Raw genomic sequence first — 14,787 nt, forward strand, 5'->3', positions numbered from 1 at the left:
GCTACAGTCATACGTAGCCTGGAGTTGTTGTCTCCAGTCTGAGTAGCCTTTTTGCAAATAGAATCTTCTCTCCACAAAGGGTATACAACCAACCATGGCCAAAATGAAGTTCAGAGAACGGAGCTGCCATTTCCCCCCTCTATTTCAATAGGACGCATTAACCTTATCTGAAAGCCAATTATCTTTATAGAAGCAACAAAATCTCAGATTTCTCTATAACTGCATGCGAATTCAGGGATCAGGACCTGCTGAAGAGCAAGGCGAGACCTAGTAAACATGGAAAACCATCCAAGAGCCTCTGCCCTCTCCATCCTTGCCCCGGTGTTGTCAACAGCAGAGCAGCATTCTCTGATCTCATAAAGCTAGATATTCATTCTCCTGCTACTCTCTTCACCTCCTTACAGGTGCCTGGTCCTTGAGTCAGCAGTGGTAGAAGACCTATCGGTAACAATTTTAGGAAGCAGAAGAAAGATGGGACACAGGGCTGAGCTTTCCTTCTGCTAAACAAACAAGGTCTTGCTCTTAATTACTAAGCCCCAAATCCATGGAAAGAAGACAAACCAGGGCTATCTTCCCACCACATAAATACAAATCAAAGATTAATAGATACTATTTATTCATTTTGTGATGATTTTTATAACAGTTTTAAGTAATGCCCCAATATTCACATAATAAGGCACATATTTTTTCTCTCAGTTGGATCGTCTGTGTATGGAATTGGTATTCCAATATAAAAAGGCCTATTTTGTTTTAATTGTGCTACAATTTTCAAACCTCTCATGAAGACACATGTGGGAATATCCAGGTCCTTGCAAATCTGCATTTGCTTCATCAAGGACTGAAGAAAATCACTAGAAGCTATTGGCCCTCTGACCCCTGGGACCCTCACCCTACATTGCTTGGCACATAGCCATTCTCACAGGGCCAGGGCCCTAAGCATACCATTCAAGCTCAGAGGACTTGTGTACAAAGGGCCCTCACTGGAAACGTGGAGTCAGCCACTTGGCTCTTTCTACAACTATCCACATGAGGAGTGTAGAAAAATGGCAAGGAGACATGTGAAGGGAAGCAGAGCCCTTGGTTTAGACTCCAGCCCACAGGCTCTCCCACACATACCTGATGTAGCCACCAGGACGCAGTAACCGGCTCAGCAAGGAAATGTCATGCACCTCAGGACTCACCGAAAGCCAAGCTTTACGCTGACACCTGTGAAAGAGGAGACACAAGCGCAGATTTAGAGATTCAGTCTTCAAAATTTTCACCTGAGGTTGCTCCAGGTGGAAGACGAAAATGTAGAAGTTGGGGCACCTGGGTGGCTCAGATGGTTAAGCCTCTGCTTTCGGCTCAAGTCATGATCCCAGTGTCCTGGGATCAAGTCCCGCATCAGGCTCCCTGATCAGCAGGGAGTCTGTTTCTCCCACTGCCTTTCCCTTGGCTTGTGCTCGCTCTTGCTCACACTCTCTCTCCCTCAAATAAGTAAATAAAATTTAAAAAAAGAAAAGAAAATGCATAAGTTGCCAAGATGACTTTGTGACATTGGCTTTTAGCCTTTATTAATCACATTGACACCATCCATTTGATACACCCCAGCAGCACACCTTGCTTGGAGTGGGTAACTCAGAAAATCTGAGATCCGAGTTAAGCAGGCAAATCTGTTCACCTGCATGGACTTGAGTACTCCCCATCCTCCAGCAGCAAAGGCCCCCAAGACAGGAAGGGGCAGGGGAAATTGGTTCCTTCAGAACAGAAACAACCCCAAAGACACATGTAAGTCACCACTAGCAGATGACAATTCCATCTCAGGCTGAAAACCCACATCAGAACGCATCCCCGTTCTGACTCCTGCACTGAGCAGCTGTGGGCTTGAGCATGCCACTTCATCTATCTGGGCCTTGCTACCCTCAATTTTCTTTCTTTTCGTTTCTTTCTTTTTTTTTGTACTCTCATCTTAAGTGGGCACAATGGCTGGTTGAATTCCCAGGTGCACTCCAATCTCAATCCAGTGCACTCCAACGCCCCCCAACCCCCAGCTAAGATTGTGTTTGTGGATTTGCACTGGACCTCTAGGGTCCCACTGCAGGAGGCCAGGGCTTTACACGTTAGTAATGGGTTTGTAAGGTGGCGGGGAAACCAGTGATACTCCAAACAGTCCTAGGATAAGTGAGGGTCAGTATTAAACAAGCATCACTCTTCATAAAGTAGTACTGATATCTAGCCAGAACCCTTCGGGGGAAAAAAGGGACTCTTTTTTAAACAGTTTCTTTCTCTTTAAAGGAAAATTGCCAAGGATGCAGAAGGAAATGAAGATGATCAAAGATGAGGATGTGCATTTCAATTTGGGTGTGAAGAGAGCCCCCTCCTTTCCCCACTGCCTGCAGCCAGTGGTTTCCCGAGGGAAAGCTCCCCAAAGACACCCCTTCCCAGAAGCTCTCCGGGGGCCTTTTTCACAATTTCGGTATGAACCTCCTCCGGGACACCTAGATGGATTCCCGGGGGTCTTCGAAGGAGGAGGGTCTCGGAAACGGAAGAGCATGCCCACCAAGATGCCCTATAACCACCCTGCGGAAGAAGCCCCTCTCGCCCTCCACTCTGAGGAGAGCAAAAACCACGGCCCTCCGAATCTCTCTTTGCTCTTCCCGCAGCCCCCACGCCCCAAGTATGACTCGCAAATGATCGACCTGTGCAACGTGGGCTTCCAGTTCTACCGCACCCTAGAACACTTGGGGGGCAAGCCCGTCAAGCAGGAGCCCGTGAAGCCCAGCGCCGTGTGGCCCCAGCCGACCCCCGCTCCGTTCCTGCCCACGCCCTACCCCTACTACCCCAAGGTCCCCCCGGGCCTCATGTTCCCCTTCTTCATGCCCTCGGCCTCCCCCTTCCCCTTCAGCCGGCACACCTTCCTGCCCAAGCAGCCCCCCGAAGCGCTGCTGCCGCGCAAAGCCGAGCCTCGGGAGAGCGAGGAGACCAAGCAGAAGGTGGAGAGGGTGGACGTGAACGTGCGCATCGACGACAGTTACTACGTGGACGTGGGTGGGGCGCAGAAGCGCTGGCAGTGCCCCACCTGCGAGAAGTCCTACACCTCCAAGTACAACCTGGTCACCCACATCCTGGGCCACAGCGGGATCAAGCCGCACGCGTGCACCCGCTGCGGGAAGCTGTTCAAGCAGCTCAGCCATCTGCACACCCACATGCTGACGCACCAGGGCACGCGGCCCCACAAGTGCCAGGTGTGCCACAAGGCCTTCACGCAGACCAGCCACCTGAAGCGCCACATGATGCAGCACAGCGAGGTGAAGCCGCACAACTGCCGCGTGTGCGGCCGGGGCTTCGCCTACCCCAGCGAGCTCAAGGCCCACGAAGCCAAGCACGCCAGTGGGCGCGAGAACATCTGTGTGGAGTGCGGCCTCGACTTCCCCACCTTGGCCCAGCTGAAGCGGCACCTCACCACGCACCGGGGCCCCATCCAGTACAGCTGCTCCGAGTGTGACAAGACTTTCCAGTACCCGAGCCAGCTGCAGAACCACATGATGAAGCACAAAGACATCCGGCCCTACATCTGCTCTGAGTGCGGCATGGAGTTTGTGCAGCCCCACCACCTCAAGCAGCATTCCCTCACCCACAAGGTACCGCGGGCCGGGGGCGGGAGCTTGGGGAGCAGGCGCAGAGCCCTGCGAGGGCGGGGCCAGGAGACCTTTGCCGCGGTGCACCTGGGATGCGAGGGCGGGGCAACCCTGGGCCGGGGCCGCTTCCCTGAGTCCTCTCCTCCTTCCTCGCCTTGAAATGCGGGGCGCTGAGGAGAGCAGCAAGCAAGTCCTTTGCTATCCAGCCTTCTAGCGTCTAAGACGGGCCTCGAAATAAAGAATGCGGCCAGTTCGGAAAGGAGGGTGAGGAAGGCCGAAGGAAACAGTTCCTTGTGCTGTTGCTTCTTAGCCTCCTACAACCCCTGAAATTCGGTTTCTGTAAACCTCATCCAGGGCACTAGCAGGAGTGTGGCGTTAGACCTCATTTACCCAAGACCGGCTCTGTGCCCGGGATATACTATTCAGAGCCTTCTTCTAGGGACTTCTCTTGGTCCTTTGCTGCCGAAGCAGTGGCTGTTTTAGGTTGTTTTCTCCCTCAGCTGTGAGAACTGCTTCATATGCACATGGCTCTGGGTCCAGCAAGGCCTGTCCTTCCGGTAGTAGAGCCTTTGGCTAGTTGGGTGCAGTGCCCTGTGGTTTGTTTTGTGGGAGGAGTGAAAGAGCATCCTTCTGTTTTCTTTGGTTTTATCTTCCCTGGGCTCAGGTCTTTAAGGGAAAATACAGGCCCAAGGATGGAGGTTCAGCCTAGTTTGCAACCAGAGCTCTGGAGTCATGCAGGATGTACTAAGGCAAGGCCCCAGTCGTGTCCCTGAAATCTTACCCAACTAAGCTGACTTAGGTCTCCTTTGAGCTTCCGAAAGGGGAGCTTTGCCCCACTGACCTCTCCACTCACACTTTTGACCTCAAGAGGTTTTCCTGGCAGGAGAGACTTCTAGTAAGCCAAAGTTTCTAAAGCACTCTTTAATTCAGAAAGGTCAGCAGAGGACTTTGCCCAGCCAAGATAACATCTCTACTCTGGCATAATGGGTTTCATTTGATAGGTTAGGGCACAATGTGGGCATTTTTTGGCTCTGCAGCAGAGACAAAATGTGTGGCTGCCTTGTGGGTAGTACACAAACAGCTCCCGCCCTACAAAAGGCACCTGTAGATACCATCCAGAGAGGAGGCACCTGCATTTGGCAGGAGACTCCTCTCTGGCAGGTTCAACAACGTGTACTGAGATTCAGCCACGAAGGGGACCATAGGCTGATTTCAGGGGCTCCTACATGTGTGGAAAAGGAGTCAAAGATACATTTTAGAACATATAAAAATTCTGTAAGATAGTAGAAAATGAAGTTAAAAATGGACAAAACAACCTGGTATCTGAAATGTCTCATTTGAATTAGGAAACAAAACGCATTTTAATTCAGTGTCAGCAAGCAGTGAGAGGTAGTATTTACTGAACACTTGCTGTGTACCAGCTGCTTTACTTCTCATTTAATCCTCTTCAACAACTCTAAGAGCTACCTGCAGGTATCTCTACTCCAGATTTGCAGAAGAAGGCACTGAGGCATGGGGCAGTCACCGAGATTCTGGGACTCCAGCTCTTGACTGCTACTGTCAAGTGTTCCCCTTGTCCACCCCTCACTCCTAACAACCCTCACAGGCTCCTCTTTGTGATTTCACTGATCCTGTTAGTGACACAGTCGCTTCCTTTGTTCCCCAAGTTGTGTCCAGCCTTCCATTCACTTGAGTTCTAGGCCAGCCTACATGTGAATTTTACTTGGGACACAGAATTCTCTTTAGAGAATTCCAAAAACATTGATAAGTAGATTCTTCTCTTTGGTCGTAGGACAACAGAATCATAGACAAGTGTAGAGGCAATCTTGAGAAGAAATATGCTGAAGTAATGTTTAAAACCATCAAGAACATAATTTTTATTAATTTCAAAATTTTAAACTCACGGCTTGAATATGCAACACACTGTTAAAATTCATCTTCTTAGGAGGGCATTAAAATTTAGGTCTCTTTGTTCGCATAAATTCAGACTCACCTACAATCATCTAGACTCAAGAGTATTCCAGCTGGAAAGAGTCCCTGATTCTCATGAGCCTCCACCACATCTTGAGATGAGGGAGCCATCACCAGGAGAGGCCATGAGACCTGGCTAAAGTTAGCCAATAAATGGCTACGCAGAGTCCTGGACTCACCCTTGGGTGCCATGGGCTCACCAAAACTGAGGAATGATATTTTCTTATCATGTCCCACATTAAAGAAATGGACATATAGGCAGAGAGACTCAGAGCTAAACTTGGAACTCCTCTCTCCCTAGGTCACTATGGATACCAGATAATATGTGTTTTATAAGATACAGTTGTTAGCTAAACAACTTGTTATAATCCTGTAACAACCTTAGTTTTAATGCCATGGTTCTCTTTTCCTTCTGAAAAGTCATTCTGTGTTAAGATGGCTTGCAAAGGCCTTTTCAGGAAAGCACTGGTGAGTCAGGAATAGCTAATATTCTACTTCTGCTATGAGTCCCTGGGAGTGCTTTCAATTGAGGGCATTGATGCTTAAGTATTCAAACACTGTTCCATAAATAGCAAGGAAAGTAGAAAGTCTACTTCTGTCCTGTTTTCTAGTTCAGAAAGATGTCCTCTGCCAAATTTCTCTATAGGACAGAAGCTAGCTGAGCAGAGGCACCATAGCCAAATCACACAGAGGTCACTGTGACCTGTGGGAGCCCAGGAGACTATTTCAAGAGGTGATTATCAAGTTGTAATTTATCAAAGTGTGGATATGAATTGTTCATCTGCGATTTTCAAGTCCATTAATGAGGATGCAAGAAAACATTGGTTTTCATATGAGAAATGATATTATCACTTGAGGAGGGTTTATTTTTTCATTATCATGAAAGGTGGATTATAGACTCATTTCACATATCATTCCACAGTGCTCTTACCAAAATCCTATTAATCCCCAGAACTGTTACTGTAGAATTAAGCCCTGTAGCAGCAGGAACAAGAGCAGCAGCTTTCCTTTCCTCTAAGGGTCTGGCTTAGTTCATGGTTTTCAGAAAACAAAAAAGATTATGTAATCAACACTTTTCAAGAAAACAGCAGTTAACAAAGCTAATGCCACACCATTTGGGACTCAACATCTGTCACCAAGCTCTTCACGGTCTTGCGTGGCGAAGAAAAAATGAAGACTATAATTCTGATGAAAGCATGTTACCTGCTAACCACAGTGTTTTTGGAATCTTGCTTCCCTCCAGGGTGTGAAGGAGCACAAATGTGGGATTTGTGGGCGGGAGTTCACTCTGTTGGCCAACATGAAGAGACACGTGCTGATCCATACCAACATTCGCGCCTACCAGTGTCACCTCTGCTACAAGAGTTTTGTGCAGAAACAGACCCTCAAAGCACACATGATCGTCCACTCTGACGTGAAGCCTTTCAAATGCAAGGTGAGCAGTGGGCCCCCGGAGGGATGTGGATGGGAGGACTCAGAGGGTTGTGCTAGTGCCCTATGGGAGACAATCTCCAGGAAACTTCCTACTATGTTTCATCAGCGGGGTCAGCAAGGCTCAGAGTAGGTCTCTGGCCAACCTCAGGCCCATCTGCTGCTCAGTTCCTCTTTGCACCACCTGTGCTCACACCAGCCCTTCGCTGGTCCCTGAGAAGTCTGCCCTGTTTGTCCCACTGTGGAATCAGTGTGCAGGGAAGGAGGCAGCCAGTAGGGGAAGTCTGAGGATGGAAGGCCCATTTGGGGAATGAGGTTGTTAAAGGATGAAGGTGATGTGGAGAATTCCCATTCCAGAAAGGAATAATCGGGTATAATCTTCTTCTCCTTACAAGCCAATGAGTAGAATAGAAAAAGGAGTCAGAGAGGCTTTTAGCATTGCCCCCTCCCTTCTCATACCGTCCCTGTTTGCCCTCCTGACACTTGGACTGAGCCGCGTAATTTGAGGGCAGGTCTCCCAGGCAGGATGAAAGAGATTCTGAGCCCCTCCGATGACTTTAGAAATGCTTGTTTGGGTCAAGGAATAACTGTGAGCACAGTCATCTGAAGTGTTTCTCATTTGTTCCTAAGTACCATGAAGTGCAAGGATCGAGCATCTTCATTAAATTGTCTGTATCAGGTTAACCTGGTTGGATTTTTATTTTATCAGCGGAGATAACATGGGAGCTGGAGATTTGTAAAACTCAAGGCAATGACTGGTATTACTTAGAAATGCTTGGGCTTTCCAGGCTGTTCCCCACTCCTCCCGTCCCCTCCCCACATTGTTTCCCTTCTCCACCTCCAGAGTGAGAAGGAATCTTGCGGAGGATTGAGTAGTTTAATTCAAGGAATGTACAGGCACGTGTCATCCCCACCGTGAAGAGAGGGCTGAGGGGGAAGGAGAGGGGAATCACACCTTCAGTTAGAGCCCCTCTGTTTGAAAAGGAAGTTTTCCTTCTCGGTTACTGCAGGTCTGATGGGGTCCCAATGATATGCTCTGTCCATCCGAGGGGCTGTTCCTGCTTTAATCCCTCTACAGCATGTCCCCTGTCCCCCCTCCCCACTTGAAGGAACCCCCTGTGAAGCTAACTGCTTTCCTGTGTTGGCCACTCCTGGACGGGGTGAGAGGGGTCAGGAACCAGAGCTTCCCTAGACCTGTATGGGCATTCTCTGGAGGTGGGGGAGGGAGGTTTCTCCCTCCAGCCCTTTCCTGCCACCCACTTGTGTTTCCCCTCCTTTCCTTCAAGTTCTCAGTGGTTTGAAAGTCAACTTATGTCCATCTTGAGTCATCTGAGCCAAAAGGGGAGGGAGCTACATGCAGATGGGGCTACATAATTCATAGTGCCTGGTACAAAATGAAAATGTGAGGCCCCTTGTTTAAACGTTATTAAGATATTCAAGGTGGTAAACTCAGGACCTTTCTGAGTTGGGGCCTGTGTGACTGCACTGGTCACACGTCCATGAAGCCAGCCCTGGCCACATGAGCCTATGGATTCCATATCCCACCTCTTTGCTCTCTCATTAGGCACCTTAATTTCCTTCCTGCTTCCCACTTCCCCCTCTGCTTTTAACAGAGCTGTTCCTGCCTGCCAGGGGTTTGCTGTCTCCTACAGTGGGGGTGCAAACAGGCACTGTTGGTCACTCTCCATGCGTTATGCTGAGTTTACTCTTGGGCTTTGAGCATGAACTGTATTTTTTATCTTATCAACTGGTGGCCGAACACGTACCTTGTTAAAACACGAAGGGAGCCATGCTTGCCATCCCTTCCACACCTGTCCGGTCCAACCAACTCCCACTTCTACCTCATCAGTTCGGGTCCAGCAGTAGTGGTTAAACCAGGCAGAAAATATCTCTGAGACAAGGGATATGAGCTTGCAGGCTGGGTTTGATCTGGCGACGCAGAGGCAGTTCTGTGTGCCTATGTCAAGGGCCTCAGAGGGGCCTGGAGGATTTCTTGGACCAGGTGGTATCTGAGGGTTTAGAATGTTCTCTCTGGTACCAGTGCACAGAAGACCGTGCATCATAGTGCAGCCTGGGCCCAATGATCAGTGAGCCAGCCTTGCTTGATGCTTTATGCCTCCCCTCCTCCTCCATCCACCCCTGTGTTAGTGCACCATACAGGGTTCAACGGGTGCCTCAGGATCAACTCTGTGGTTCAGACCTCTCCTTGAGAGCAGATTAGGCTCTGGATGTATGCTCATAGCACCAGCTTCCATTAGAGACGCTTGCCGGATGAAATGCCAGCTCTGAGATGATGCGCAGCTTATATTCTTCAGTGGCAGATGGGCCTATTGCGGGAATTGGACGAGTCATCTGTAAAGGCCACCCTTGCCTGGTGGGGAGGTTTTCCCAGGAGACCACACTATGGGTCAGGAGGCCGCCTAGGAGAGTGTATCTATCATTAGAATAAAAATAAGTGGCTGTGGGAGGTTTCTTCACTTCAAAGGAATTTCAGTGCATGCCTGAGTTTACAGAGTATGTGACAGGGCTCTGTGTGTTTGTAAACTAGCTCCAGATCCCACTGTAAGATGGGCTGTCTCGAGAGGGTGTCCTGTGGACTTCACTCCCTGTCAGTGTCATTGTGGATTCTTGGAAATCTGGCCCTGAGTGGAGGTTGATGGAACTTTGGGAGTTGGGTACAGAATGGTGGGCCATTTGCTCACTGCTACAAAAGTCATAGCCCATCAGAGATGAGTGGTTGGCTGACTGCGTAGCGATGTTGGAGAAGCTACCCAGAAAACTAAACCCAAGCTTTATCGTGGGTAACAGGGAGGAGATGTCCCTTTACATGATTGACACGGCTGGAAAAAGAGGCAGACCTTGCTCCAGTCATGCTCCAAGAGTTAGCCCTGTCTCTTTGACCCAAAACCTTGTAAGAAGGGGAGATTATTTAACAGGTTCTACTTTCTTGGGTTTCTCACCACTAAAAATCCTTCCTAACATAAAGCCCCTCCCCCTGTTGCAACATGGACTGGCTCTCTGGCCCCATGCTCAGTGGAAACAGCTGTCCACAGCAAGCAGAAACATTCGCTTACTGTGAGATTAAGCATTAACAATAGGATGGAAAATTAGAGGAGAGGAAAGGTTTCCATTCTATATTTCTTTTTTTTTTTCTTAAAAAAAAATTACTGCCCTTCTGGGCTCTTTAGCTATTGGCTCCACTTCTGGACTCCCTGCTTCGTAGAGCCAGCTGGAGTATCTCCAAAGACCTGCGCCTGTAGACTTAAGCCATGTTTCAGAAATATGCTTCCCAGATTCTGCGTAAGCACGCAGGGGTTGATTTGGATGCTATCCTTGTAGCAGCCACACTCCATAATAGCAAAGAACCAGCTGCCGTCTTTGGGAAACCTGTCCAGGAAAAGCAGCCATCCAGAATTTCCGGGACAAATTCTCCTTTGAGATGGGTGAAGCCGGGAGCTGCCTAAGTTATGAATCACCAGGTCATCTGCAGCCTTGTCTGAGGCAGAGGCCTGAAGGCGGAGGGCAGAGCTGATAGAAGAGGATGAGGTCTCCTTGGAAAGGGTCCCCACCACCTTTGCCACAGTGGCTTTGCTTCCCGCTCCAGCTCTTGGATGTCTCATGGGGGACAAACGGGCTGGGGACTTTTAGGGGCCCAGAACTTTGGGTCAGGGCTCTCAGGCTGGCACAGAGGGGGTTAAGGCAGTGACCAGATAGCAGCCTTTGGCAGCAAAGCCCTCCTCAGCAGAAGGAAGGATATAGCTGTATGAACTGCCTGCTTAACAATGCCTCACATGTCCCCAGGGGCCCGCCTGCAAATAGATTTCATCTTGCTTTCTCTTGTACTTTTCAAAGCTTCCTGTTTTCTCACGGTCCTTTTGGACAGTTTACAGTCTCTCTCTCCCTCCCTCCCTCTCTCTCTCTTTGAGGAAAGGAACACCCTTCTTATTAAAAGAGAGAGAGAGAGAAGAATGTAAGGGAAGGGCAGTTGAGCAGAGGCCATTCTCTTCGGCTGCAGGCTTCAGCTCTTTGACCTTTTCTCTTAGAATAGGAAAACACAGGCTTCCTGGTGCATCTCAGTCCTCAGGCTCAGATTAGGCTGGTTGGCACGAAGTGGAGTGCCTCTTCTTGGCTCTGTGGGCCTCTGGCCCAGGGCTGCCTGCTGCCATCACCCAGTCTCTGCATGCAGCTGACTTCTTGGTGTCGCTGGCTGTCCACATTGTCACTGCAGCTTATGGGAAGTGGCCTGAGGTGGCTCCAGGCCCTGGACAGGGAGGGAAGGGGCATGAGGAGGCCAGAATTTGGATGAGTGAACAGGGCACTGGCCAGCTGTTGAAAGGGCTGAGGATTGGGGAGCTGCATAAAGGGCTCTCCCAAAGGCTGCAATTCAGGATGAATTTTCTCTTTCCAACCACATTTCTCAGTGCTGGGTCAGGCACAACTCTTTCCATTTCTATATGCCTCAAGTGACCTGGCAAGTATTTGCTCAAAGGATTCCTTACTTCATCCTCCCTTTAATATTTCCTCCAAATAATTTGGTTTAAAAAGCACTCTTATCTCTAAAGATCTTTCTATTTCTTCGTGTAAAAGAGTCTACTGTGCATATGATAATGATAATAATAAGAGCTAATATTTATTGAGCTCTTACTATTTGGCAAGCCCTTTACATGAATTATCTCATTTGATCCTTACAACAACCTTCATAAGAAACTATTATTATCATTGACATTTTGTAGAAGAGAAAATGGAGCAAGTTCTCTATCCTTCTGGGGTTTCACCATCACCTCTCTGCTCTGCTATCTCAAAACCTAATGATCCGTGCAACCCACTTTTAACGGATAGTTCAAAACATTTGTTCCAATTTTCTATTAAATGTTGAGGTCCCCCTCCTTTTAAAAAGTAGGCATTAAAGTGGGTCTTGATGGAAAAGCTGAGATTTAATGTCAGAGGCACAGGAATACCCCTCATTAGAGCAATTGAGAGTTCAGGAGGGGCAGACTGGTTGAGATGACCACCTGCACCATGAAATCTGAGACTTCACCATTCCAGTAGCTTCCTGTATCAACAGCTGCCCTAATTTAATCCCCGTAGGCCTTGGCAGGAGATGATTCAGCAAGTCTGGACTTGGGTAAGCTCTTAGCCTCACACCTCATGATTATAGGGGGGCCTTGACATAGACTGACTGCTTTTCCCAGGAGAAGAAATTAACATTTTGGTGATACCTCCCAACTCTTCTTCTTCCTTCCAGTCTACTTCCCCTTCCCTACTATAATGATTCTTTTTGGAGCTTACATTTCAAACCCCACCCAGGGGTGCCATCTTTAATTCACCCAGTTCACTTTCTCTGGCCTCTCTTCACAAACAGTGACTGAGAGGTCTCTGAATTTCACAGACATAAAATATCTTCAATACTCATCTCTTGTCATGTGAGGGTGGTCTGAGAAAGATGAAGACGCCAGATATTCTGGGTAAGGACCAAAGGATTTTGTGGAAGAATCAGAAGCTGAAAGGAAGAAGCTAAGGGTGCCTACCACAGAGATGTGAATAGTGTCCAAGTACCTCAGGTCCTTATCCTTCTGTCACTAGGGATTTTGGTTTACAAACTAGTTGTGTACAGAGTTATATACATTTTAGTGGGGGAAAGGAAGAGATTTGGTGATAGCTACTTTTTGGAATTTTTCTGTGGGGTAGTGATACTTTCCTGACTTGTTTGTTTATTCCCCCAACTAAATACTTAGATATTTATTAAGTGTTACTATATGGATATCCCTGAGCTTGATACTGAGGTTGGCCACAAAGAAAAGAAAGGTAGCCCTTGCATTTCAGAAGATAACCTAGGGCTCCTTTTAGTGCCCCAAACATCTTTCATAGTTGACACACCTTCATCCAACCCTGCAAAAGCTTTCCATTGGTTGGACCAATAGGCTACCATAAACCATGAAGTATCCTTACACTGATATATAAAAAATAAATTTTACCAACAGCACAAAAATAAGTGTCCTCTACCGATCACCCTCAGATAATACAGCTGACCAGACATGCCCTACAGTGGACCTTCCCCAAAGCCATATGCTTTGAGTTCAGGGGACAATATCATTTTAATGTCCTGATATCCTCATGTACCATTAAAAATGTCCCATGATGTTCAGGAGTGAATGAATTGAGTCAGAAAAACATAACAGTAGAAAAATACACACTGGGCTATGTTAAAGGATCATAAAATGTGGCTTGTCTAAAGCTAAGGAAGAATGGAAATTACTTACCAGTAGCCGTTCTGATGTGTGCACATCTCTCTGTGTGTTGGGGTGGGGAAGGGGAAGGGGAGGTGGGACCTTGGGGCAGGTGAACTGCATGATCCGTCTGACTTCCAAGTGGCAGTAACTGTGGCAACAACAAATGGTTGGTCATTATCACAAATGTGATCACTATGTTGCCTATAGTTTAAGGTTGAACAGAGTGCCTGAAAATACTTAATGAAGAAGATTTATTCTGTATCAAAACAAAAACAAAACCAAAAACAAATGGCACCCTATACATTCTTCAAGGTTAGGTTAAAATTCCATCTCCTTTATAAAAACCCTTTCATCAGACAAGTCCAGTTTCTAATACCTTAGCAATTAGAGATAATAACTAAAAGTAGAATCTCCCCCTTTATAGGAGTCAAATACAGAAGGCACCCATCTCTTCAATCCTGTCTGGCTTAAACTACCATGAGACCCATCCAAGCTTAGACGATTGCAGTAGTCTAATTTTGCAGCCTCCAGCTCCTCTCCTCCTACGTGTCTTGTGCTTAACCACCCAGGGCTTGTGCTGTTTTCAGATCTTTTGCTGCAACCTCACTCCAAGTAATTCAGAAACATCCCACAAACCAAATGAGATATACTTTTACTAAAACGACTCATGAGTGGAAATATGTAATGTAGAATCTCTAGATTCGAATCTTTTCCCCCTTAGCCAGGATGGGGATAAACTAAGCTAAGCTAATAAATAGTGCTCTACCAGAACTTCCACACATGGGCAAAGCTGAGACACAGGTGGATTCATCTTACTAAATCATCTCTATTGAGAATAAAAGAAAGCAAGTATCCATCCCACACATAGGGCTTCTCCCCAGGACTTTGAAGTTAGACCAACACTCTCAGCCTTTTCCCTCTTGGGTCACCTTTTCCAAATGAATGTGGTGTGCAGGTACTCTGAATACCGAGTGTGGGACACCAGTATGCCAAATTCATTCTTGCCAGTAAGGAAGTAAAAAGGGAAAAAAGTACTTAAAACCCCCAAATATGAATCATTTAAAAATACAGAACCAATTATTCATTATCCATGTGTGGTTATCTGTGACAAAGTTGTCATCCCAGCTGGCTGCCTCTTACCACCTAGCATTCTTTTCGGCTGGCCTCCCAAGGTCACTGTTAGGTCTACCCATTCTTCCAGGGCCAGCTTAACTCTCACCTCCAAGGCCACCTGAAGGAAACAGTGCCTTCGTTAATAAATGTTCAATCCAGAATCCCCAACAGTGTCCCTGATATATCTCTCCATGAGAAAGGAAAACTGGTGTCAGCCTCAGGAGACACTGTACCCTGAGTCCTCTTTCCAAGCCATCTCTCCCCCCATCTCGCTGCCCTCACGACATGGGCCTCTGGAGTTGGGGAGGGAAGGAAGATGTCCTTCCTTAACACTGTAGCCTTAGCACAGACAGAAAACCCTTCTTTCTATTCTTCCCAGCACAGCCGGGGGAGGCCTGGATTCTCCAAACCCTGCTCTGCTAGAG

General features: G+C 47.7%; 1 protein-coding gene and 1 long non-coding RNA gene across 4 annotated transcripts in view; one reads left to right on the forward strand and one right to left on the reverse strand.

Annotated features, from left to right (window-relative positions):
• The window catches only part of LOC103663585, a 114,285-nt gene that overhangs the window by 51,456 nt on the left and 48,042 nt on the right, over window positions 1-14,787 (reverse strand). For both annotated transcript variants that reach the window (XR_005832474.1, XR_005832473.1), the window contains exons 2-3: window positions 13,280-13,397; window positions 1,117-1,206 (exon numbers count right to left, since the gene is read on the reverse strand). This is a non-coding gene — a long non-coding RNA (uncharacterized LOC103663585). The remainder of the gene's footprint in view (window positions 1-1,116; window positions 1,207-13,279; window positions 13,398-14,787) is intronic.
• The window catches only part of ZNF366 (zinc finger protein 366), a 77,616-nt gene that overhangs the window by 45,568 nt on the left and 17,261 nt on the right, over window positions 1-14,787 (forward strand). For both annotated transcript variants that reach the window (XM_040622194.1, XM_008691311.2), the window contains exons 2-3: window positions 2,275-3,620; window positions 6,832-7,023. In XM_040622194.1, coding sequence (XP_040478128.1) covers window positions 2,289-3,620; window positions 6,832-7,023 — 1,524 coding nt within the window. In that variant the 5' untranslated portion in view covers window positions 2,275-2,288. The remainder of the gene's footprint in view (window positions 1-2,274; window positions 3,621-6,831; window positions 7,024-14,787) is intronic.

The sequence above is a fragment of the Ursus maritimus genome, unplaced genomic scaffold, assembly GCF_017311325.1.
Source record: "Ursus maritimus isolate PB19 unplaced genomic scaffold, ASM1731132v1 scaffold_5, whole genome shotgun sequence".
In the NCBI taxonomy this organism is placed as follows: Eukaryota; Metazoa; Chordata; class Mammalia; order Carnivora; family Ursidae; genus Ursus; species Ursus maritimus.